Genomic DNA, 26,057 nt, shown 5'->3' on the forward strand with positions numbered 1-26,057 from the left:
AGCCGCCCTTGAAAGTTCCTGGATTTTGTCTAACGGATGACTCTTCCAGAGAAGATCATGTACATAATCCTCCAAGAATAGGGTTGTGGGCTGGAAGAACCCCTTGAACTTGGGTGGTTTCTGTCTCCATTTCCAGCCTAGTCCTTTTGAGACTATGCTGTGAGCCAAGGGATCGAACTCCCATCGGTTCCTGAACAGGTAGAGTCGTCCCCCAACCAAGAGCTTCTCATTGTTGTTGTGAAGGACTTGATGGAAGTTCCTCAACGGCAGATTTTTACTTGGGATATTTCTACGAGTGATATACCAGAGAATTTTAAGTTATAGGTATCACAGAGTTCTAATATATATATATATATATATATATATATATATATATATATATATATATATATATATATATATATATATATGTATATGTATATGTATATGTATATGTATATGTATATGTATATGTATATATATGTGTGTGTGTGTGTGTGTATGTGTATATATACGTATATATATGTGTATATATACGTATATTATATATATATATATATATATATATATATATATATATATATATATATATATATATATATATATATATATATATATATATACATATATATACATATATATAAACTTGTCTCTATTTCCTCGACCTCTTAACTGACCGACCTTTCCAAACCTTTCTTTGCCACTGGCGCTCTTCTTTTGAGCTCTAACAGGGTGAAATGTAGTGGTGGCTCTCTCATACACCAGGTTGAAGGCTGGAGACTGTGATACAAACTGCTGGGGAACAGTGTACACAGTCTGAGGGATGGCGGCAACTGAGGCTGTCATGACAGGAAAGGATTTCCTTTCCTTAACATGTTTTTTGGGCTTCTTGCCCTAGGGTTGAGGTCCTCCACCAGGGGTAAATTTCCTTTTAGAGGACATACACTTTTCTATAAGGCTATTATTCTCCTGAGGTGCTTTGTCCATGACTTCCTTAACCAATTTCTTGGGGAAGAGGTCTTTTCCCCAGATATTGGAGTCGATCAGCTTTCTAGGTTCATACCTGATCGTAGCAGTGGCTAGGATTTGTTCTCTACACGCTCTTCTGGCTAGGAAGAAAGCATGGAGAGCTCTATGAAACATGGTTAGGAGAGTTTTTATCAAGACTGGGAAGAGATCAGATTTAGAGTAGTTTCCAATAAGCATCTCTAGATGAGATTGGAAGGATAAACAGGCAGTTTCTCTTCAGCTTCCAATTCTTCCCTTAACCCTTTTACCCCCAGGCTATTTGAAAATTTCCAACCCTTAACCCCCAGGGGGTTATTTTTTTCCCAGCACATTTTGCAGTATATTTTTTTTAATTGCTCTAACAGCCTTAATTTTTGTCATAGAGAGGTCAGGTTGGTCTCATTCTCTTGGAAAATGCCTGAATTTTCTCAAAAAATTATGAAAAATATGAACAAAATATTTTTTGTAGCATTTTTTTGCAAGGACGTACCGGTACGTCCATGGGGGTAAAGGGATGGCTTTTGTGAAACGTACCAGTACGTCCTTTGGGGGTAAAAGGGTTAATAGGGATTCGGAAATTCTGAGCAGTTTTTCATTAAACTGCTTGCCTCTGATGTCTTTATCTAGTTTTCTAACATCAAAGGTATATCGGACATCTTCTGTCTGAATCATAAGGTACAGCTAAGGAGATAGATTTGCACTCCTCTAGCACTGGCAATGGTTTACCCTCCATCCGTTGAGATACTACTGCTAGAGAGTTATGGGGCCCTTTGAGTGGCCAGACAGTACTACATTGGACCCTTCTCTTTAGTTACAGTTCATTTTTCCCTTGCTTACACATACACTAAATAGTCTGGTAAATTTTTTATGGGTTCGCCTGTCCTCATACGCCTGACAACACTGAGATCACCAAACAATTCTTCTTCACCTAAGGGGTTAACTACTACACTGTAATTGTTCTCTAGTCTTGAGCAGTGCCATAGCCTCTGTACTATGGTCTTCCACTGTCTTGGATTAGAGTTCTCTTGCTTGAGGGTACACTTGGGCACACTGTTCTATCTGATTTCTCTTCCTCTTGTTTTGTTAAAATTTTTATAGTTTATATAGGAAATATTTATTTCAATGTTGTTACTTTTCTTAAAATATTCTATTTTTACTTTTTTCCTTTCCTCACTGGGCTATTTTCCCTGTTGGGGCCCCTGGCCTTATAGCATCCTGCTTTTCCAACTAGGGTTATAGCTTAGCAAGAAGTAATAAAGTAACAGCAATACTGCTTTCTTTACAACCTCTAAACTTTTGGAGGCAAAAGGAAAGAAAGTACTGTATCCTTGTGGGCCACAAAAGAGGGCTGCCTCCTGCCAAAAGCAGAAAGTTGGGTGTTTGTGAATTCAGCCGTTTTCAGCTCCTTAACCAAAAGAGACAGAGCCTTGCTGTGGTCCAGGATGATTGTTTCCTTAGGGATCGTATCATCCCTGATGGATGCTTCTGAGTTAAGCCTTAGACAGCAGTAAGGATAACTACCGATCAATGGGAATAATTCCAAGTCCGAGACTGACTTGGAACCCAACCCCTCTTCAATGTGGAGGTACCCTTCACATAAGACCATATGCTCAGCATAATGCCAAGGGTTATCAACTGCACATTCAGGTCGGCTCGAAGCTGGCGGAGCCTTAGAAGTAGGTACCTTTTGTAGAGCATTATTCTCGCCATTAGGTCCGCTTGAGAACGTTCATGTTTGGCGTTTACGTTTTTCATGAAGGCTTTCCTGGACGCCATAAATTTCGATTGCCCTGGAAGCAAAGGTTTATCCGGTGTAGGAATAGGGGGTCAAGGTAGAAGCTGGGACCTGAGCAGCAAGGATGGGGGAATAAGCTAAAGAAGGATTGGGAGCTGTGTTCATGTGAGGTGCATCCAATGACTCCTCAGAGGCTTCCATGGTCAGCAGGATCCTACCCCTGTGACGACACGCAAGACTTGCAGAGCGTCCCGAACTTCATCATCCGCATGATCTGCTGGTACCGACAAAAGTTGAAATGTCGGTAATTGGTAACCAAAACAGCAGTCACCTCGGCCTTGAGAAAGAGGAGGTCCTTCAGTTCCTTAGAAGGAAGCTAAGTGGCACCTTGTTGAGTAACGGAGCGTCTTCCGACTATATACTTGCACGTCCAAGGAGCCTTCGGTATTGTGGAAGCCGGTGTGAAGGTCTTTGCAAACCTGACACTTAGTAGGTTCCCAGATTGCAATAGACCCCTTGGAAACATGACAGTCATAATGTTTCCAGCAAGTTTTGTGTCCACAGGACAACTTGACCCACCTGATACAGGTGACTGTTGAACACACCATTCCATCAGCAACTTGTAAAGAAAAAAATTTCAATGACTTCAAATCTGTAGAAAATATTACTTCCAAAGATTAAGCATACATATAGAATTTTATACATAAAATAATGCATAAGATTAATCCTAGCATAAATAAACCTACCAGCTAAAATATGGCTTAAGACTAAGATAATAAAAACTCATGCCAACCAGCTCAGAAATCATTGGAGAGTTTTGAAAAACCATCAATGATAGTGTGGTAGGAATATAGAGGAAAAGTTCACGTTAAAGGAACACCAGGACCTCCATAGTTGGTCCTATTGGACAACCAAGGAGGGCAAATTCACTTATCATACTGCCTAAGCCAACAACAAGTGCCCCCGAAGCGGCAGTAGCTGGGTTAAGGCGGCAACTATATCTTGCAGCCAAGATAAAAACTGACCTTTCAGCAACTCAGACATGTCGACACAAAGCAGCAGACACATAGTCAAGTCGACAGGAAGAGAGTGGATAATCCCATGGGGAGGGTCCACAATCAGGAGGAGAGGTACAGGAATGAAAGGCAGTTAATAAGGGAATTTGCCAAGACCTGGTCATTATCATTAACTTATGAAAAGAGGGGTTTTAGCCCGTCAGATAATGAGAGAAGTACAAGACAGCCAGGATGCTAAGAATTGGAAATTTAAAGGATGTCTTGACAACCAAGCTGGATCCAATCGACCAACTTCTGAGGACAATGTTCCTCAGATATGGAAGAGGATAGGAATGAGCTGATGACCAGTCTAAGGCAGCAGCCAAGGCAGCAGTGGGAATGTTCCATAGCCATCAGACATCCAGTGAGCACAGGATGAGAAGCTGCAGTCACAGAACAGGCAACTGCTAAGGTGGCAGAGGAGAACCCCAAGGGATACCAACTCTACGCCTAGATAGTATTAGGCCATAGGAGGAATTGTGTAGGCAAGCCTTTCCTAGCCTACCTAACGGGTGAGGGAAAACTCAATAGCTAGGGTAAGATGACTGGACAAGAGGAACTGTAGTTCCCAGTACAGTCAGGTTATGGCCTAACCAGGAAGGGGAAGGGGCAGAGAAAACACTCAAGGGTGGTCTCTAAGGCGGCAGAGAGATTTAGTCCAGGAAAGGAAAAAATCTCCCCCACCTTGGACCAGGATAGAGAGCCTACAAGCCATCCTGTCCCAAGATGGCGACGAAGATTACTTCGTAGACAGGGATGGGAGCAAAGTTCCACAGCAGGTAGGCACACTAGCAGGCACAAGGGGAAGGGAAAAGGGTGGTGATAGGAGGCACAAAAATTGATAGGGTGGCACAAGGCTAAGGCCTTGATAGGGCACAGAGGACAATTCCTCAGAACCAGCCATAGCCTACCAGAAACTAAGAGGGAAGCCTAAGAATGGGTAAGACGACACAAGGGGGTCTACCTGTCATCATTAGAAGAGGGGGTAATGTGTTCCAATGATTAAACAAGAAGCAGACTGAGAACAAATTCCCAAGACCTGTGACAGCTAGCCAAACATATAGGTTAAGTGGAAAGTGATAACAGTTGCCCTAGGACAACTGTAAAATACTATTCGGCTCCCAGAGGGACCTTCAGGACCGCAGCTCCCCGCTGTGACAAGTCAGCGTCATGGGAGGATGGGGAGCCTCTCGAAACTAGTAAGGTTAAGGTGGAGCTAGCCTAAGTCAGTGCTGATAAAAAACACAAGTACTGTAACAACATGAAAAAGGGGTTGGGATACCCATAATCATACCACACTTTAAAACAATAATGTAAAACATATTCCTACAATAAAATGACTAAATAACTAAGCATATCTGAGCGATTTGGAAACATGATGCAACAGCGCCGGCCACAGATAATAAAAGGTATGCAAATCGAATGAAAAATGGGGTGGGAACGTAAAATTCTCCAACACACGAGGAAAGAGTACTCAACTTAGTCGATGAGGAAGAAGCTGAAGCATCCATGATTGCTAAATCACTCAAAAAGCTAAGAAAACTGGCAGAAAAATTCCAAGTAACCGTCAAAGATGGCTTCTGCAAAAAGGAATGGTTCCACAGGAAAAATTTAGCTGTAACACATTGAGATCGGGAGTTGTAAAGGCTCTTTCGCCCACATATCCTACTCTATCCCTTATCCTTAACTCTTTTTGGTGAAGGATAGCCATGGCTTGTTATTAATACGTCCCTGATTTATACACGATATCTCTCGGGATATTCGCTCCTATACACAATATCTCTCGGGATATTCGCTCCGGAGGTTAGAGCTTCGTGATACTTCTAAGGTAAAATTCTCTGGTATATCACTCGCAGGCATATCACAAGTAGAAAGCTGCCATTGAAGAACTTCCATCAAAACAACATGGCTCTACCCCAAAAATATATATTGTGGAGAATATTCTTATTTTAAGTGGCAACTTATTGTTCCGGGAATGTCTCCCTACAACATGCAACCAAGATCAACAGGGGAGGATCGGAGCATTAACAATCAAAGGCACAACAACCTGGCAATAACTTTGGTGATGTAGTCTGAAAGCTTCATCTGTTTAGTGGCCTAAAAACTCCACATGTGAAAAAAGTAATCTGATGGCCTACTTTAGCTTTGTCACGACTAATGCCAGCTTACTCTTAGGCTCTATTTCAGCTCTGTCCTAGCTACACCAGTGAGGTGTTCAGTGCGAATTTTGGTTACAAATGAAGACAATGGCAAGGGATGGGAGTAGGGATGTATTGAAGTAAAGTTAGATAAGGATATTTTCCTTTGAAGCACTGAGAGTGAATACAGCGTACACTCACTAACTCGCTTACCCTTAAGCTATTTAGATGAACTTACCCTTTTCAATATCTCGGGTATAGTCCCGAGTTAAATACTTATATTGCAAACACAATCAATAAAATAAAGGGATTAAAAATACGAACATGTATAACCAAATCTGATTACTTTATTACAAGAATTAGTGTTAAATCAGATAAGAGCAAAACAGGTAATGCAAACACAATTAAACGAAATAAAGAAATGCAGTTCTTAGCATAATTAAAATAATAATCAAAAGTATTCTTTACTGAAGGTCTTTGACAATAGTAATTGATTAAATTGGAGTCTGACACGTGGTGATCCTTTGACCCGTGACTTGACTAGTCTCTAAAAACAAAATTCATACACAAAGTTTGTACAAAAATCCCACGCACTCAACCCGACTTAGTGTAAAAAGCCAACATTACAGTTAGGCCTCCTCCTCCGTGATAGTTAGGTTACAGACACAGGCGCGAAAATTGATTTTTTGCAAATAAATGCTGCACCATGGTGGGCTAACTCCTAACCTAAAAAGCCATTGTTCCATGACCCGAGCAGGTGCCTAAGCTGAAGATTTAACACAGCAAATACTGCCTAATATTGTTTTAATTTGGTTTCTACGAGTTTTTGGGCTCGGCCATGTCCTGATGGAAGGTTCCTTTAGGTAGCTTTCTAAGGGATATTTGCTACAGTGATACTCCCAGAGAATTAACCATAGGTCTCCAGAATTCTAACTCCTGGTGCGAGTATCCTTAATTAAAGATATGGCATAATATCAGGGGACGTATTTTTTGATACGACACATAGCAATCTTCACCCCGAATAGATTTAACTCTTTGAGGGGGAAGAGTGGCGAACGAAAGGGGAGCCGTTATCAAAGTACCCGGTGGACCTCCTCTCCGTACTACTACAGCCCATCATTCCTTTGAACTGTAGCATTTAAGCTAAGTGCGCTCCCACGTTTCTCTCGGTGTTGTTACTGTTTCTTGGAATATTATCATGCAATCTCCAGTATCTTCATCCTCTGGAAAGTTGATTATTTGATCTTTCCTGTGTATGATATTTAGGCTCCCTTCTCACAGTTAAATTCGTATAATTTAAGTGTGTTTAGTGGAGCGTTGCCGACACCGGAGGCGGCCATTTTGAGACCGCTGTCGCACGCCATAAATGCATTTTATTTAGTCAGTAGTGCGACACTCCCGGTATTTAGCTATAAAGAAACTTTTTAGCTCGATAGGCAAATTATACAAGTGAAGATTTGCATACATTATAATATTTCCTCTTCCGATAGGTAACGTTACTTTCGTATACGACGGGGACCCCGGAGGTACCAACCGTAGCCGCGGTCCCCACCGGAGTTAGGCTAGCCTAACCTGTTTTGTATATGTTAGTACAGTAATTCCCATTGTTTAACCACTTCCTATCGTTTCCTATTAATTCGGTTGGGGATATATACAATAACCCCTAGAATTTATGGGTATAATTTGATACTTTTCTCTTTTAGAGAAAAGAGGCTAAACCTTTTCTCATCCCTGAGCGCCGCCATCACAAGCAGCAACCCTATCTTTCGTCATCGCCACAGAGTAGTAAACTCCGGCTTGACTTGGATAGTATTTTGCCGTCTATCTTCTTTGCCGCCAAGTATGACTGTAACTCGGGGTGTACTGTCTTGCAGCCGACAATGTTGCTGACGGGAATCTTTGTTCCTCTGCCACCCACAACATTGTCGGCATGGGGAGCTATGCTTCCTTAATTTACAGCCGAAATTAGGCGGCATACCTGCCGCCGCCTTTCTCCCCTGTAAACTATAAGACACGTCCTATAGCTGACAATATCGCCTACAGGGAAATCTTTGTTCCTCTGCCGACCAGGACGGTGTCGGCACAGGAAGCCATACTTCCTTAGGTTACAGCCGAAAGTAGGCGGCATACCTGCCGTTGCCTTTCTCCCCTGCAAACTATAAGACCCTTTAACACCCCCCCCCTGTCCTTTAGTATCGGCCTATCCGTCACAACATTCTTTCGCCGGTATTCTGACAGTCACCCCTGCTTGCTGGGTTGACTAAGTTGCCGGCTGAGACCCTACCAGCGGCGGTTAGGTTGCCGCCTCGGCCAACTCCTCATGTCCCTTTCTTCACCGGAAGCGAATGCCTCGGGGGGAAAGATGGAGCCGGCCCTGATGGCTGCCAGTGGGAAACCCATTATACTGTTGAGAAATCTTCAGTCTTCTCTTGGACTGCCATCCACAGACCTTGCAACCGGCAGTACAGCTGGCGGCAAAAGTTGTGGCTGGATGGAAGCTAGAATCAGATGCATTCCTCCCCTTCCATTTGGACTCTCATTCTGGCAAGGAGACAGTAGGTGGCAGTAGCCCTCCTACACTTCCAATTATTGTGCTAAACCATAATAATAGGAATTCCTCCTTTCCATTCTTTCTCTCTATCAGTTAGTGCCGCCATGCACTAGCCTAACCCCGGTAGTGTACCAGTAAAACTACAGTATGTAACATACAGTAGTTGGAAAACTACAGAATATATTTATATTTATATATATATATATATATATATATATATATATATATATATATATATATATATATATATATATATATATATATATATATATATATATATATATGTATATGTGTATGTATGTATATGTATGCATGTATATACAGGTATATGTATGTATATATATATATGTATGTATGTATGTATGTATATATATATGTATATGTATATATATATATATATATATATATATATATATATATATATATATATATATATATATATATATATATATATATATATATATATATAGCCTATATGAAACATTTTTCGTAATGTGAGTCATAAAAATATTTGCATCTCGTTTTGCAGCATGAAACTTTTGTTAGCAGATCCTTTCGTGAAGAGAGGTATGACTGTAACTGTATATATAAGCTGTACATGTAATTATGAATATATGTAGGAGAAATTCTTTACTGCGTAATAGATTTAGGTAGGTTTCGAATGGTTCTCACCACCGCTAAGCCCCTTTAGAGGACGTAGGTACGTAGAAGAGGCTTAAAATTGGTATGCTGTCTGGACCGTGGGTGGAAAATGGATGCCTATGAAAGCATTGGTGAGGGTGCATCTGGCAACGGACCCTTTAATGTAAGGATATTGTGGGAAAGAGAGATTGACACTGGCAATACTTGCATCATTAGAGGGTGAATACGTATTAAGAAACGACGATGTAGATCTGGATCTGGGGCATTCTCTTTTCTCAAATATTTTGTTATAATTATCCAGTATCTCAAAGAGGAAAAAGGGCTAAAACTCAGAAATAGTCATAAAAAAATTGACTGATGTCACGCATTTCAACAGATAACGATACACCTGACAGGTGCCAAATAAAAATACCTAACCATATTCATAACTCTTTCTGTTGTCATTTGTTTTTAAGCAGCTCTTCTAGGAGAAGGACACTCCAAAATCAAACCATTGTTCTCTAGTCTTGGGTAGTGCTATAGCTTCTGTACCATGGCCTTCCACTGTCTTGGGTTAGAGTTCTCTTGCTTGAGGGTACACTCAGGCACACTGTTCTATCTAGTTTCTCTTTCTCTTGTTTTGTTGAAGTTTTTATTGTTTATATAGGAAATATTTATTTTAATGTTGTTACTATTCTTAAAATATTTTATTTTTCCTTGTTTCCTTTCCTCACTGAGCTATTTTCCCTGTAGGGGCCCCTGGGCTTATAGCATCCTGCTTTTCCAACTAGGGTTGTAGCTTAGCGTTTAATAATAATAATAATAATAATGTGCAGAATAATATTGTCAAGTAATTCATAGGGTACAATAATTTCTTCTATGGTTCAATAAAATACAACAAATGCAGTTGCATCTAGTCCACTGTAGAACAAAGGGCCTCAGACAAGTCCTTAGTTATGTCTGGGATTTGGCCATGTTCATCACCACGCTGGCTACTGCAGATCGGTGTTGGTAGGTGACTTTAGTCTGATTGCTCACAGCAAACCAACCTGGTATGGGTGGCCCTGACTATTATAGCTTTGCTGATCATGGCGATACACAAACCCTTTCACCATGCTAAGGTATCCCCACTCAGAAAAGGATAGTAAATTACATGTAACTTCAAATGGAACATGAGATTGAAAAGTAAAAAAAACTGTTTAATTCTTCTTTGCATCTCATTCCGTAGCTGTATCTTTGTGCAAAAGATCACTCGGATCATAATATATAGCTAAAACGGATTATACTATTATATTTATGTTCTAAACGCTATTTTTTTTTTAAATTTTTGTTTACTTAGAATTATTAAGAAATGTTTCACGGTATCCTGGAATAGAACAGATATTTTTTCGTCTATTATTGTTTTTATTTGGCTCAAAGTATACAATTTTCAAATATCAGTTTAAATAGTCCACAATGTGTTTTGGACAGTGAGATGATAAGATTTTGTTATCTTCATAATAATATTACCATAAAATATCCTTATCAATATTGAGGAAGATAAAAGAAGTTGAGCAAAGGACAATGATAAACGCAATATACAATGATCGATGACCCTAGAGGAGAGGATGAAAGTTTACACCAGATCCAGTGACACCGATTGCGCAAGCAAATCAGATGCATAGGGGAAATAGTGCTATACAGACAACACTGCGGTAAATTGGAGCATATGGCTTGAAATTACAAGATTTCACATATGAGTTACAATTTTACATGGCCAATCCCCCTTCTAAATTAATTATAAAATTTTTTTTATCACATTCTGGCTTACATAATTCGGGTTGTATGCATGGAATTCATTTTACTCGACACATCTGGATATTTTATCTTCAAGTACAGTTTATGGTATTCAAGTATCAGGTCACTGACCACGTTTCTGACCTTATGGTATACCTTAACTTAGTGATAAAACATTTACAATAGACCTTTTTTTATAAGCGATGACATGAATAATATTGTATCTGATATAAAAGTCGAAGAGAAATGTACTATCTCCCCGGTACACAAACTTACTACGTTTAGTCTACCTCTATAGAAACATGCATTAGTAAACTTTAGACATAAATCAAATTTTTCTCCTACCGTATTTATTGAAGAAGTTACAAAGAAAATGAATGATGTTATCAACATCCCTGTGATCATGATGACCAACGTCTGTTAGGAGCCAAGTGTGCTAACTGTCTTATGACCACTTACAATAAAGTGAGTAAAAGTGAATATGATACCATTTGCCCACCGATGGAAAAAACTATAACTGTAAAAGACCAATCTCCTTGGTTTGATGGAGAGACTTTGGTAAAAAAGAGGGATAAAATATGTAAAGAAAGAAAATGGGATAGGTTAAAAACAAAGTATTTGGGTAGAATACAAAACTGCTGTGTCAATATAACTAACTACTAAGAAAAAAAAGTGAATACTATAAGAGAAAGATCCTCGAAGCAGCAACAGACGTAAATAAGTTATATCGTCTCCTGAATGGTATAATGGGAAATGTAAAAGAAAAGAAGCTACCTGATGGATACAGTGACCAGGAACTAGCAAATAATTTCCTAGTATTCTTTAAAAATTGAAAACATAACCAGATCATTTGTAAATACTCAACATCAGATTAATGATACACCAGGCACACAGACAAAATTAATACGATTTAACAACATAACACAAGATGACATCTCCAGAATTATCAAGAGAGCAAAGAAAACAAACTGCGCGATCAATCCTATGCCAATATCTGAAGTAAATGGAGAGAGAGACTTTTCCAATCTACCCAAAATAATAATGAGAAATTGCACTGACCAAGTTTCCATTTTGAGACGTTGTACAGCAATGATTAGAATATAGAAATCCACTTTTGATTGTCTTTGTGGACTATGAAAAAGCCTTTGATAGCGTTCACAGACCAATTTTGTGGAGAGTCTTGCATTATTATGGAATTCCTCTTTAATATGTGAATTTGATTAAGTCTGTTCACGAGCGAAGCCAGTGCCAAGTTAATGTTGATGGAGTCTTATCAAATTAATTTCCAGTGAACAGCAGAGTTCTCCAAAGGAATGTGTTGTCTCCTATGATGTTTATCTTCCTCATGGACTTTGTAATGAGTATAATAGTAGGAGATGGTGAAGGATTGAACTTGATTGGTGATAGGAATTTAGCAGACCTAGAGTATCCCGATGAGGTTGTCCTTGTTAGCAGAACATCACAGGATTTGCAATGCTTGCTTACCAGAATGCATGAAATATCACACGAGGTTGGGCTGAAGATAAATAGAAGAAAGACAGAGATGATGAGAACAGAGTATGCAATGGAAGATGAAATATCATTGGAAGGAGAAAGGATTAATGAGGTAGAATCACTTAAGTATTTAGGAATTATGATCTCCAATACAGGGTCTTTAGAATTAGTTTAGTGAAAGACTGGAAGAAGCAAATCAGGCAATGGCTAGGTTAAGTAAAATTTGGAAATAAAATCACCTAAAATTACCTATAAAAATCAGAATATATATCAGTTTAGTGAGATCGGTGTTACTTTATAAAGATGAGTCATGGTATGACAATGAAACAATCTCCTATAGATTTCATAGATTTGAGAACAAAGCCCTCAGATGGATATTGGAAGTTAAATGGCTGGACAGGATTAGAAATGAAACTTAAGAGAGATTACTTGAGTGCCATATGTGGATGAGATTATGATGAGGGATAGATGGAGATGGTTTGGGCATCCTCTTCGCTCTCCCCATCAAACGTTTAGCTGGGCTCTACAAGGCACTAAAAGAGTTGGAAGACCCAGGCTTACATGGCTGATGACTATGAAACACAAAGTAAGAGATGATGAATGGAAGAGTACTGAATTAAAAGCTGGCGAAATCTAACCGAGGCCCTCTGCGTCAATGGCGTAGATGATGATAATATATAATATACTTTCGAGTCTTTTGATTCACCAAAAAGTAACTATTATTGTACTATAGGACAAACTTCCTGTGTGTCAGAAAACCATTATTTATAATTAAATGGACGTAGTCTATTAAAGTAAACATAAACAGCCAAGTTATGTTAAAATAATTTTTCCCTGAAAAATAATATACTCAGTGTACTCATCCTTGAAACAATGGCTAAAAAGGTGTGCCTCTGCAACTTCGACGAAGAACCAAGCAGTCATACTAATTTGAAATGAAGCATTCCTCACTGAGGCCTTACATAGCTATTTGTGAATCAGGATGTTTCTTATATAGGTTTTTAAAATTGTAAACAGAGTTAACTTGCACCTCTACAAAAGTTGGAAATATCTTTGTATCCAGAATAGAACATGACAAATTTGAAACTCTGAAAAAAAATAATTTGAGGTAAGATTATGATTTTTTGACAACAAAAGAATGGCTAACTATAACAAAGGAAGCTATATATTTAGCCAGCTTGCTACTACCCAGTAGTGATGGCTAGCTATATACCTAGGAGACTGTACAGTATGATAAAATGAGAAGGAAAATTCTTGTATTCTTTATTATTTCCTCTAAATCTTTCTGTAGAGAGAGAAAACTAACTTTGGGGAGATTCAATGAAGAAATCCTTTTGAAAATTGAATAAAAGTCTCCTTCACATAAACCCTGGTGTTAGTATCTTCTTTACTTAAAATCAGTCGCCCACTGATAAAACCACTATAATCCTTCTTGTACCTGATCATTGTACAACATTTTACCATTGAAGGTTTTCTTAATTTTGAAACACTTGTTTTCACATGAGCACCAAAAATTGAATGTTGTAAATATTCTTTCTCTCTTGATTGTCTCCATAAATGTGAATGTGACCTCCTCATCACATGGATGATATGAAGATATAATTGTTAGAGAGAAAGGGTCCAAACATGCCTGTTTTACAGTTTTGAGATAATCAACAACATCCTTCACACCTTGAAAGGAAAGCTGAGTTTGCTCTAAACAAATATTCTGTGCTAAAGCTAATATCTTAAAAAACCTTTGAAATAAGGAATGATCTGAGCTAAGATTTTTAGAAGTTTCATCCATTAACCCAGGCAAGGCACATTGAACTCTCAAGTCTCCACATACGTCCTTCCTTATAGTTATAACTTTACTTGCGTAGTTGAAACTTACAATGTCATATAGATAAACATCCTTAATTAAATTCACAAGGTCATCAAAATTCTCCCTCCTATTCAAGTCACTATCTGTACATAAACAAGGGAAAAGACAACATGACTTGCAAAGTTCTATCTCAGAAGTAATAACAATTTCTTTTCCTTTTGGTTTCTCTATTTTTTTCTGCTCCCGTTCATCATTGCTCAACCTTGGCCTTTTTAACAGTTCCTCATTGTAATCCATTTCTAGTTTATTATTCCTCAATTTCTTTGTCACAACGTGTACTTCATCTCCATCACTTGTATGGGAACTCAAAACCTTTCTAACTCCTCTCAAAGAGAGCTGTGAATCTAAGATGATTAACTTCTGTATATTATAGTTTTTAAAGATATTTAGTAACAAATTATTGTTTGAATCTCCATAAAAGTCCATATTTCTTAGAAGCAACCTCTCTAGCTTGGGTGGGTACTTTACTTTAACAGTAATAGCAAGCATCCACCCTCGTCTTGGGATTTTGTAATTCTGATCAACCATATTACTTTCATCTACATCCATGACTTCACTGACTAATTTCTGCTTGAAATGTTCATCTACAAATTGATTCTGGCTTTCAACTTGGTCCATAACATAAGGTTGAAATCTTAAACTTAAATTTTCTATACTTTCAAAAGCCAATAGATTTAAACTGAAGTTAACAGTGATATAGACATCATAAATACTTAACGACTTGAGATTACCAGGACACTGTGCCTTATCTAGAAATTTCTGAATATTGTCAAAATACTTGATCCTTAGCTTAAGTGATTGGTGACTTGGGATATGAAATGGCATTAATGATGTGAGAAGTTGCTCCTCATTTGTCAGTTCAACTGTTACAGATATATATTTGAGGTTTGGCAAGTGATCACATTTCAAAATCTCAATTAGAGAAGACACTTCATAAACAATCACGTCAACAGTATCCAAGTTTTTAAGTGAATGCCCTTTCAAGAATTCAAGAGTTGTTGAACATAACAAAGGGCCTCTGAAAGAGGTGATAAAAACTGAGCAATGCGCATTCACCAACGTTTTGCATAGTTCTCTAAGCGCATTCTGATTAGTGTAAGGGAAACAACTACCTTTAGTAATGTAAAACTTCACGTGGGTGCAATTCTGTAAACTCTGAATATTCTTTAACTTGTTCCACATTTTAATCAACATTCTGACATCTGGAGTACTTTCTAACTTGATGGTCAAAGGATAATCCTCATTCAGTTTGACTTTTTTCAGTAAAACAACAATTCTTGTTAATTTTCTGTCATCAAATTTACCTACATCAAATATCCAGCACTGTGTTGAAGAAAGAAGCTTTACAAATAGGTTGATCACTCGTGGGTCTCCTTGACAAACATCGTCCAATGCAATTAAGTAATCCCACTGAGCCAAAGCACATTTTAATGGATTTCCAGAATTTACAATTTTGGCTTTCTGTTTGCCCTGCCTCTCATTCCTTGTTTCTTCTACTTCCATTGGCTTTGCTTCTCTATTTCCTTTGCAATGTTTCCAGCTTTTAATATCAAAGAGACTAGTTAGATACTCTTCCATAAAAGTTACTCTTTCGTCTGAAAGAGTACAACTATCACTCCAAAAACCAGAATTACACCACATACCACAAACAAATTTAAATACATTCTTGAAACTTGGAGCACATGTTTTCCACTTTTTGCAGGCTTTACCCGGGCAATGAAAAACATACAATGCAGCTATGAAATCCTGGACAGATGAATGTTTGAATTTTGTTTCTCTGTTTTGCGTACACAAAAACATATCTTTCACAGCACCATCTATCTGACTTACTACTCTTTCATCATAAGCACTGGTATCTCCTGTTACCAAAACACTCGTTGCAACTTCGCCTAATTTTAATATGTCCGGCAATTTTTCACTCAAAGTCCAACCACTGTTTCTGAGCTTGGTGTTAACAAAAGCTGCAATTAGTTCAAAATCAGTGCCAAATTGCACAGTACTCCCATGTGTCCTAAATACCTCTACCATGTCTGGCGTTGAAATTAAATGCTTGCATTCACTCTGTTTATAGAGACGAATAACATCTCCCTCCCGGCCACCACTGGACTTTTGAAGAAGCTGAAGAACATGGTGTTCTGTAAATGGCTTTATTTCCAACACTTTCCAATTATTGGTGTGTGATAGAACCTCTTGATGGGCAGCAATCCAAGTGCCATGTTGCATTTCTTTGAAAATATTTCCCATGGACTTCATATTCCAGTCTACTATGAACAATATTTTATCTATATTTTCTCTAATAACAGCTGCCACAGATTCAAATCCATAATTCTGCACTGTTTTTGCTGCTAAAAATTTAACACAGTTAAAAACTTGTTCCCAAAAATCAGAGCTTGAGGTGACAAGGGGAATATTTTTCAGCTTTGGTTGTCTATACATATTTTCAAGGTACAACACAAGGCCAAACCTATTGCTTTCTACAGCTGAGAATGTAAGAATCCTGAGTATAGTTGACTTTCCTGTTCCAGCTGAACCACAAAGTAGCAAGGGAAAGCTCGTGAAGTCCGTAGAGATGCCATCAATCAAATGTTTTGGTAGGTCTTCAATAACAACGTTTCTCCTGAAATTTCAAGCAAACATGAAATAAATCATAAGGAGAATCCCCAGTTCAGTAACCCTTTTACCCCCAAAGGACGTACTGGTACGTTTCACAAAAGCCATCCCTTTACCCCCATGGACGTACCGGTACGTCCTTGCAAAAAAATGCTATAAAAATTTGTTTTTCATATTTTTTGATAATTTTTTGAGAAAATTCAGGCATTTTCCAAGAGAATGAGACCAACCTGACCTCTCTATGACAAAAATTAAGGCTGTTAGAGCAATAAAAAAAATATACTGCAAAATGTGCTGGGGAAAAAATAACCCCTTGGGGGTTAAGGGTTGGAAATTTTCAAATAGCCTGGAGGTAAAAGGGGTAATAAATAACAATTTATTTCAACACAAAACCATCCGTACACATATACCGAGTCCTGCAGTCAGCAGCTTAGGTTATCTTGGAATTGGATTTGACATCCCCAGAGATTTATGTCTTAGTTTTGCTTCCATCTGCTATTTTCATAAATAATTATTGATTGAGTTTTCTTTTGCATAAAGTATGAATTCAATACACTCAATCAAAACTTTTATTTTTTTAGTGGCATTATTAAGAAATCTTTGTAAGTGACAAAGGTTATTTGAATAGTACACATCAAAGTCATCCATATAAAAGCTACTGTTTAGTCTTCTAGGCATTTGAGCAACTATGTCTTTAACCGCCAATGCATAAAAGTCCCTACCTTCGGGTACAACAAAGCCAAGGTTGAAGAATTCGGAATAAATATTGTGTATACAAGTTTGGAATGTTCTTCCACCTAAAAGATTTCTAATAAAAAGAGGAGGGTGTTCTTGGAAACATAATGCTATAAGGATTTTAGTATTGAATATCTAGTATTGAACGCTACTAAAAAATATAATTGTTCCTACACTTGATACAAACCCTCATTCTTTACTATAGGAGATATTCTAGCGCGAGCTGGAAAAATACGGCAGAAAACCTTAACAAGGTCGTTAACGACCGGGCCGGTAGTTATCCACCTGTTAGTGGTGGGAGACTGCCAGTCGGTAGCTACTGAATACCTTCAATCGAATTCTAGCCGTCGCAGTGGTAACACCGCTGCTCCTGCTTTTGTTTGACTGGCAGACTAGTCTTTCTTTAATGTGTTTTTGATTAACTCTCTCTCTTTTTTCTTTGTTAGATGTGATGTCCTCTATTATGAGGAAGTGTCCCGGGGTTCCCCGGAAATCATGTGGCACATTTATGTCGCCACCGGAGGTGGAGCCTCATTCCCTATGCCCTTCGAGTAGAGGTCATAGGTGTTCTGAAGGCTCCCCCTGCCAAGTATGTAGAGAATGGTCGCCCTCTCAGTAGGAAAAGTTCGTGAAGAGGAAGAAGAAGAAATCCAAAAAGGATTCGTTACCTCCAGGTTCGCCGTCGAAAGGTAAGGAGTCTCGGGCCTCTTCTTTGGCCTCTCGATCTCTCCCTTCAGACTCTTCCTTGCCTCCATCCTCCGGGGAGAAGTCAAGGAAGATTGGCACCATTGACTTAACCCCCATTCCCCTTGGTCAGGCGGATCACGTTGCCCCTCCCACTGGGACAATTTTTTTCGCCACCAGGAATGACTCTATTACTGCTTCCATTCCAGATCATGTACGAGCGGTATGGCCTGCCCTTGGACTCCCTGGTTCTCCTTCGGAAGAAGTGTGGAACCAGTTCCTCGCGGGCACAGTTTTACCTCAGGTCCATTCTGTTTTGGAACCCTCGGGAGTTCCGGACCTCACCTACCTCCCGTCAGCACCCGCCTTAGGGAACAGCAAGGCGAGCATCCGTTCACTCGGAAGGTAAGGTCACGTGGTGTTCTTTTGAAAGACACAAACCCATATGCGCACTTACTTCGTGCTGCATCCCTTGACTCTGCTGTCTAGGAGTCATCAAAAGCCTCGGTAACCAAGGCCTTGCAAACATTGCAGTCCTTGGGGTCCCAGTACTTAAGAGGTCCCTTGGAGATGGAGCAGGGAGAATGAGCCCTGCACTCTTCATGGCCACAGAAGTCCTTGCTCCTCACGTTGCAAAAAACTCAAAGGTGCTTGGGATGGTCCTCCTGTAAAGAGAGGAAAAATAAATGAGTAGTTCATCTCACTGGATAAACTATATAAAATATTATTATTAATATTTTTGCATATAGCTTAGGATAGACAAACTAGAAAAGAATTAGGAAAGACACATACTTGTGTTTCCTGTTCAGTCAATTGCTGTGACCTCCCCCAAAATTAAAACCTAGAGTTTTCCTATTCAGGAAACCTAATGGAAGAGTTCTAACCTATAAGAATAGATGTGTAACTTACACTGACTTTCCAAAGGTTTTAGTAATGAAGGTAATTTGTAACTGATTATCTATCAGTATGTGGAAAGAAGTCTTTTCTTCCCCTATATAATATGGTCTCAACAATAGACTGTGCATGGATACACAGGGTATGTTGGAAAATTGACTACTGTATAATTTATACTATAGTTTTCTGTCTGCAGTATGATCTATACTGCAAATATACTGGCTACTGTATAGTCATATACAGTACTGTAGTTCTAGCCGGCATAATACCGGCAAGGCTAGGACCTGGTGGCACAATCTTGCTGGCTGGGGTGGTGGCCGGCAGTATCAACCCGGCTGGCACCAGCCGGCCAAGTTAACCCTGCCGGCGCCTTGCCGGCTGGGGTAGTGGCCGGCAGGTGGCAGCCAAGCCAGTTCTGCCAGCGGCTCGCCGATTGCCAGCGTTTCACCGGTTGCCGGCGCACTGGCCCAGCCGGCGCATTGCCAGCTGGGGTAGTGGCCGGCAGCATAAACCTGGCCGGCCACTGCCGGCTAGGTTAGTACCCAGCGGCGCTAGCGGATAGAGAGAGAGAAAGCAAGGAGTGAAGGGTGCCTTATTGAATGTGGATCAACAGTAAATAAGGATGTAAGTGCTCAGCCTTACTGCCTTCCTCCAGAATGAGGGTTCAAATGGAAGGGGAGAATGCATCATTCAGGCTTCCACCCAAACACAAACCATTGCCGGTCTCTGCCGGCCACTGGAATGTGAATGGCAGTCCAAGAGAGGACTGAAGAACACTCGCTTGGGAGTGTGTGCTTTCTCAGCTTCCACTGGCGACAAGAGTCTATCTCTATGTCAAATTGCAAACGAAGGGTTTTTTCTGTCTCCTCCTTGTTTTTGTTCATATTAGAAGGCAGAACTACTGTAATGAATTCTGTTTTACATTAACTGCCATTGACATGTTTCTTGGTTAATAATCGTAGTATTGATACAAGTTTGGGTGGGGTTATTGATTGACAGCACCATTTTGGTACGTATGTCATGAATTAAAGTTCCAATTATTACATTATTCTTCAGCTTACTCCCATTTTCACATGAGGCCGTCGTTTCAAATGAACGTTTTCCATCTATTTCTATTTTGCACCTCTGTTTCATTAATTCCCTTCTCCCTCAAGTCCTCCCATACATAGTTCCTCCATCTCCTCCTTGGTCTTCCCGTTCTTCTACCTTGGACTTTGATTTCCATAATATGCCTCCCTACATGATCCTCTTCTCTCCTCACTATATATCTATACCATCTCAATCTTCCTTCCGCACTTATTACATGATTATGGATTACAAACAGTCTATATCTACATTTAGGCTAAAATAACTTCATTGAAGTTTGTCTAGCTGGGTTAATATTGAATAGTATTATTACACGTATTTGTGACTGCGATCATTTATTTTCCTTAAAATTACCTATCAATTATAACCTTGGTTAGTTTACCGATTCAGTCATATCACAGCAGTTCCATAAACTTATTTTTAGACAGTATTCTCACATACATAATTGTATTAGAATAGTTAATATTTTAGAAGGGTGTGATGTTCCTGTCCTCCTACAAGTGGGTATATAACTATGAGATGAGGAGGCTGACTGATCAGTCAGCTGTTCGTACAGGTAATTATCCTTCCATATTCATCTATAGTTATTGGATGGAGTAGAGGTAGATAGAATTACATGTTATGTAAATATCTTCATATTTTTAGAGTGGGTAGGCTCCCTTCAGTAGTGTTCTCATAACCTATGGCTAGGTAAACGTTGGGGTTATACGAGATTGGGTCTAGGTGAACCGTCACTTGTCTCACTGGAGTGATATTTTCCATTAAGTGGGTATTGGTCTTAATCTGGTAGTTATATAAGGGGGAAAGGTTGGGAGATTTTCTACCCCTTCCAAACAAACTTTATAATTTGAGTTTTTATTTGAAATATTTCTATTACTGGTAAGTGAATTTAAGCTTAGGTGCATCTGGGTAGTGCGTGAATACCTGGACAACCCAAAATGGGGTCATGCGTCGTGTCAGGTGCATTGTCATTGTACTACTGATTGGGGCCAGGCTTGGGACCCGGAAAAATGTTCCATTTGTTTGAACTGAATCAATTGTGCTCTGAATTTAGATCCTGGGGTTGAATATTAAAGAGCCATGACAATTTATCTCCTTTCCATGTGGGTGAAAGGATTTTCTAAGATTGCAGGGTCTGATGAGTATTTGCCCATCAAGGATCTTGGAGATCTCATTAGGCTTAATATCCAAATGTCAGTAGTTAGGACTTTCAAAAAAGGGGTTCTAATGTATCAGGTCCCTATCCATGTTAACTTTGGCTGTGAGGATGACTTTATCTCCATAGAGGAGGAAGCCTTACTACTGGGTACCTCAAAGGAGCCCTTAGATTGCTCAGAGAAGTATCCCTCCAGGGACGACCACTTCTTTACCTAGGTCAGATTCCGGTCAGGGTTTGTCTGTACTTGTTACACTTGTGTCCACTGTGGATGCTTCGCTGATAGCTCAAATAGTAGAGGCATCAGTCCGCTCCCTCATAGTCAGCCCACTTCCATTATACTCCAGCCTAGGACCTGGCTGTGGCTTGGCCTTTGGATTACCACCTAACATGGAAAGCTCCTATCAGAGTTCTATCTTCCGGCCCTTTGGGTTCAGCCATTGTGGGACCTATGGGTTACCAGCTTCAAAAGGAAACTTGGAGCAGGGAAGCCTCTTTCTTACATTCCAGCAGATTCGGCTGTGGCTGCACCTTCGGGTTTTCAGCTTCAAAGGAATGCTCCAAGGGGGGTATTCTTTCTGATTCTAAAGATTTGGTTGCTGCTGAGCCTTCGGGTTCCTACCTTCTAAGGAAGGGTCCAGAAGGAGATTATCCTTCTGTTCCAAAAATTGAAGGATGAGCAGTGGTTGGGGATGCAGCAAAGAGGGCTTCTGCTATGAATGTAAAGAAAGGGGATTTAATAGATAATCCTTAGCGATCCTGTGATGGGTGCGCATTCGGCCCCTGAATCAAATGTGTCTAGGCATAAATATATGGATATGCCATTAAATGACATTGAATTTGAAAACCTGGTATCATTTCAAGACTAAAGATCGAGATTCAAAGATCCATCCCTTAGGGCATGTTCCCAGCTAACCCCAAGTGAGGTTGTCTCTGATGTCATCCAAGACTACCCTAAAACTTTAGCAGAAGCAATATCAGATACTGGAGGCTTTCTTCTCGACTACAGTTGGCTCGATATTTTGATGGTCAGAATGAAGAGTCCTTGGCTAAAAAAACATGACAAATTTAGAAGTAATTTGTATTTTTCCTAACGATACAAACCTGTAAATATTTTTAGGGGTATTACTTTAGGTGAAGGTGAAAGACGAGCCATTAGATTTTTAGCAAGAGTTAACCACCCATACCGCTAGTTAGTGGGGGGGGGGGGGTAGTAGCCACCCCTTTCACACACCGGTGACTGTAACTCAGTTTGCTTGAAAGTAGGACTTCAAGGGGGACTGGGTTGGCAGGTAATTATGTATAAATAGCTACAAGTTTATATTGGTAGGAAAAATACAAATGACTTCCAAATTTGTCATTTGTTCCATAACTGAAGTAGAAACCAATGCTATTTATAAGGGTTGACTCAACCATTAGGAAGGTGGACGTCCCTGTCAAACTGGCGTTTTGGCTTTTACCCGGGGATTTCCCTTTATGTGTGTTAGCAAATAAAAGGTGGAAACCCTAACACATCGCTAAACCTTGCTATGAATGGTCTGCGGCCTACACAAGCTGTGTGTTGTGATACTAGCAATGTAACTCAAGGTAAGAGTTCTTCCGAGTTATAGGAATCATCTGAGGTCACCAAGACATACCCAATACTAGCTCGCCAAAGTATGGAGACGCAACAGTATTAACGCAATACATGTACTAGGTTACACAAGGGAACAACGGTTTGCCTGCAGTGGTTGAGGTAGGCTGTGTACAGAACCCTGGATGCTGATTTCCTAAAGAGAAGGGAGGATAAAGTTAAAAAATGGCCAGTCATTCTCATTCATTCACTCGGACTAAAACTGGGTAACCAATTCTCTCAACCTCCTGCTACTTGTCCCTTAAGGAGCTTGAAGTATTAAACAATTGTTGTGCAGCTACCACAGGACCGATAGAGAACGTATTGAGTCTCCTATTGGTTACATCTTGCAGGTAGTGGGCGGTGAAGGTCATCTGACCGTCGGCAGCAGCAGTAATCTTCCGAAGAGGAGTCTCTATGAGTGAACTCCCTCGGGAGGGAGAAACCCTAGCAGGAGACAGATGCCTAGGACTTTCTCCCCCCCCCCCCCCCAAAGGATGGTCAGCACGGGGGTAAACGCAGTCTTCAGCTATGGCAGATGCAGGAGCGGCAGTAGAGTCAGCCAGCATGGCAGCAGATGAGTCCTCTGACACCATGATGTCGACGAGGGCCAGCGGATCTACCTTCAAAGTCGAAGAATGCTGCAAACCAGCACCCTGATGCAGCAGCTGTGACAGAGCCTCCTTGGAGGGCGGACTCGGCAAAGCCAAGGAAGGCAAAACCTGTAACAAATGAGAGAGTAACAAGGACATCCCGGGGAGAGAGCCGAGGTTGCTTCGATAGGGGAAGCAACAACGTCTCTCGAGGACCAAGGTTGTCCAGGAGTTATGTGGCCTGCACTATTGCTCGACAGTCCCTCGGAGGAGACAAGAACGAACAGCAGCTTCGAAGGAAGGTCGGGAAGCAGAAGAAGAAGCCATGGGTTTCTTTTGCTTCGAAGTAACTTTCAAAGGAGAAGAATCCCGCTTAGACTTCTTCTTGCGCCATCCCCCAAACCTTTCCCACTGGAAGGTAGACCACTCCCCTTTATTACACTTATTAAACTCACTACACCGCTGACCCCTGCAGATCAGGCAAAGGCTGTGAGGATCAGTGTCCTCAGTGGACACGAAGGTATCGCAGGTGCGACTCTCAGGGCCAGGGTAGGTACGCATATCTACAGGAAAGGCGCCAACTCACACACAAACACTGGAAAGAGAAAGCAAAGCAGATTAATGGCAGTTTTGAGGATGAAGGTCGGCAACAACCGTTCATCATCCGAACCAAAAGTAAAGTAAGCACAGTCACAGGTGTGTGAGTGTAAGGGGTAGCAAGGTACTCCCCCCTTAACCCCTGCTAACTAGCGCGATGGGTAGTTAACTATTCCTAAAATTTTAATCGCTCGTCCTTTCAGCTTTGCTGAAAGAATACCCCTAAAAATAGTGTAGGTTTGTATTCCAGTCACGGAACAAAGTAATAATGATACTGTACTAGTCATAGAATTTGGACAGAAAGATGGAAAAAAGCATACAGTATAGAATTAGGAGGACGTCAAAGTAAAATTAATAAGCTGGAAAACAGTATACGGTAAAGAGAAATATAGTAAAACAGGGGAAACCCTTTCAGTTAGTTCGAGACCTCTTTTGTCTGTCACAAGACTTAAAGAAGATATTGCGTATTGAAGCCAAGTGACTTTGTCACAGCATTCTCTCATTAAGAGGCTTAAAAGTGAAAAGTAATTAGACAGCTGTAATGACACAGGCAAATCTCACAATAAAATAAGCAATAGTTGTACTTCACCAACAAGAAAGAGGATTCCATACATTTGGGTGTTATTTTTATTTAAAGCCTACTGGCAAATGGGGCAACTATTAAGCAAATATTTGCAATCCTGTATGAAGAGAATATCAATGTTTTGCATTTAACCAAATGTACTACTGTTCCGTGATCCAAATTAAACAATGAACTTAGACTGGTATATATTTCAAATACGTACAATGTACACACAGATCAAATAAGATATATTTATTCACTAACTTTTCAATGCTTTCCCATGCTAAAACACACGTTGAATAACTTACGAGATGTCAACTATGGTGGGGTGGACAAAGCTTTGCTCTGGAACATACATGTCCCTGTAGTTGTTGTAAATTTCAGTTTGAAGATTTTCTGTAACAAAAAGAAGAAATTTATAAAAACTATATTTGATACTTGAATTATTACTTAAATCACAGTACACAGAAAAGCAGTTTTTCATTAAAAATGTACCATTTCAATGCCGTACTTCACCAATTGTCATATGCATTGATGCTTTAAACACCAGCTTTCACCAAGAAAAAGTTTGTCTATGAGTTAACAATGCCTCATCACCTGTTGTCTGTAATGTCAGCAGTATCAGTCTGCTTCTGAGCCCACTAGACTGAGAAGAGGTGGGAGGGTATCTATGAATATTGGACAAGTGCTGAAAAAATGAATATGAAAATATGCTTTTTGGGCTCGAGCCATGTCGTCCGGATGGAAGTTCCCTTCGGCAGCTTCGTACTGTATAATATTTCTGCGAGTGATATTACAAGAGAATTACCGTCGGGTATCATGGGATTTTAACCCCCGGAATGACTATCTGTAGATATCGTGTATAATCAGGGACGTATCCTAAGATAACCATAGATATCTGCACCCCCAATAAACTTTACCCAGTCTAATCCACTAAGGGGAAGGAAAAGTAAGGAGCCGTTACATATCCTCCCACCTTTCAGTGCTCCCATACGTCTCCGGCGCTCCATTCCTTTGTTCACAGCTTCACGCTACTATTGTATTGTTTTGTTGTGCGCTCTTTATCAGCTTATTTTAAAGTTTTTGTTCGTATGATGGCTTCCTCTTCTTCGTCTAACTTAAGTACCTACCTTTCTCTGCAGTTTTGTTTAGTTGTAAATGTTTTGGAACCCTGCTGGGAAAATTTTTGGCTTTTACGATTGGGGAAGCCGGAGCGCTTCGAGTCGAGCTAGCTTGGGTGTCAGGTTTTGTACCTGATCGCCCTTATTTTCGTGTTCACTTGTTTTACTGTGTAAGTTTCACGTTAG

At 39.9% G+C, this 26,057-nt stretch overlaps 1 protein-coding gene across 2 annotated transcripts in view; it reads right to left on the minus strand.

Annotated features, from left to right (window-relative positions):
* Positions 1–9,204: 9,204 nt before the first annotated feature.
* Positions 9,205–26,057, minus strand: part of LOC137623349 (uncharacterized) — a 40,127-nt gene continuing 23,274 nt past the window's right edge. For both annotated transcript variants that reach the window (XM_068354174.1, XM_068354172.1), the window contains 2 exons: positions 25,059–25,146; positions 9,205–16,838 (listed from right to left, as the gene is read on the minus strand). In XM_068354174.1, the coding sequence (XP_068210275.1) occupies positions 13,778–16,838; positions 25,059–25,108 (3,111 nt within the window). In that variant the 5' untranslated portion in view covers positions 25,109–25,146 and the 3' untranslated portion in view covers positions 9,205–13,777. The remainder of the gene's footprint in view (positions 16,839–25,058; positions 25,147–26,057) is intronic.

The sequence above is a fragment of the Palaemon carinicauda genome, chromosome 30 (assembly GCF_036898095.1).
Source record: "Palaemon carinicauda isolate YSFRI2023 chromosome 30, ASM3689809v2, whole genome shotgun sequence".
Classification (NCBI taxonomy): Eukaryota; Metazoa; Arthropoda; class Malacostraca; order Decapoda; family Palaemonidae; genus Palaemon; species Palaemon carinicauda.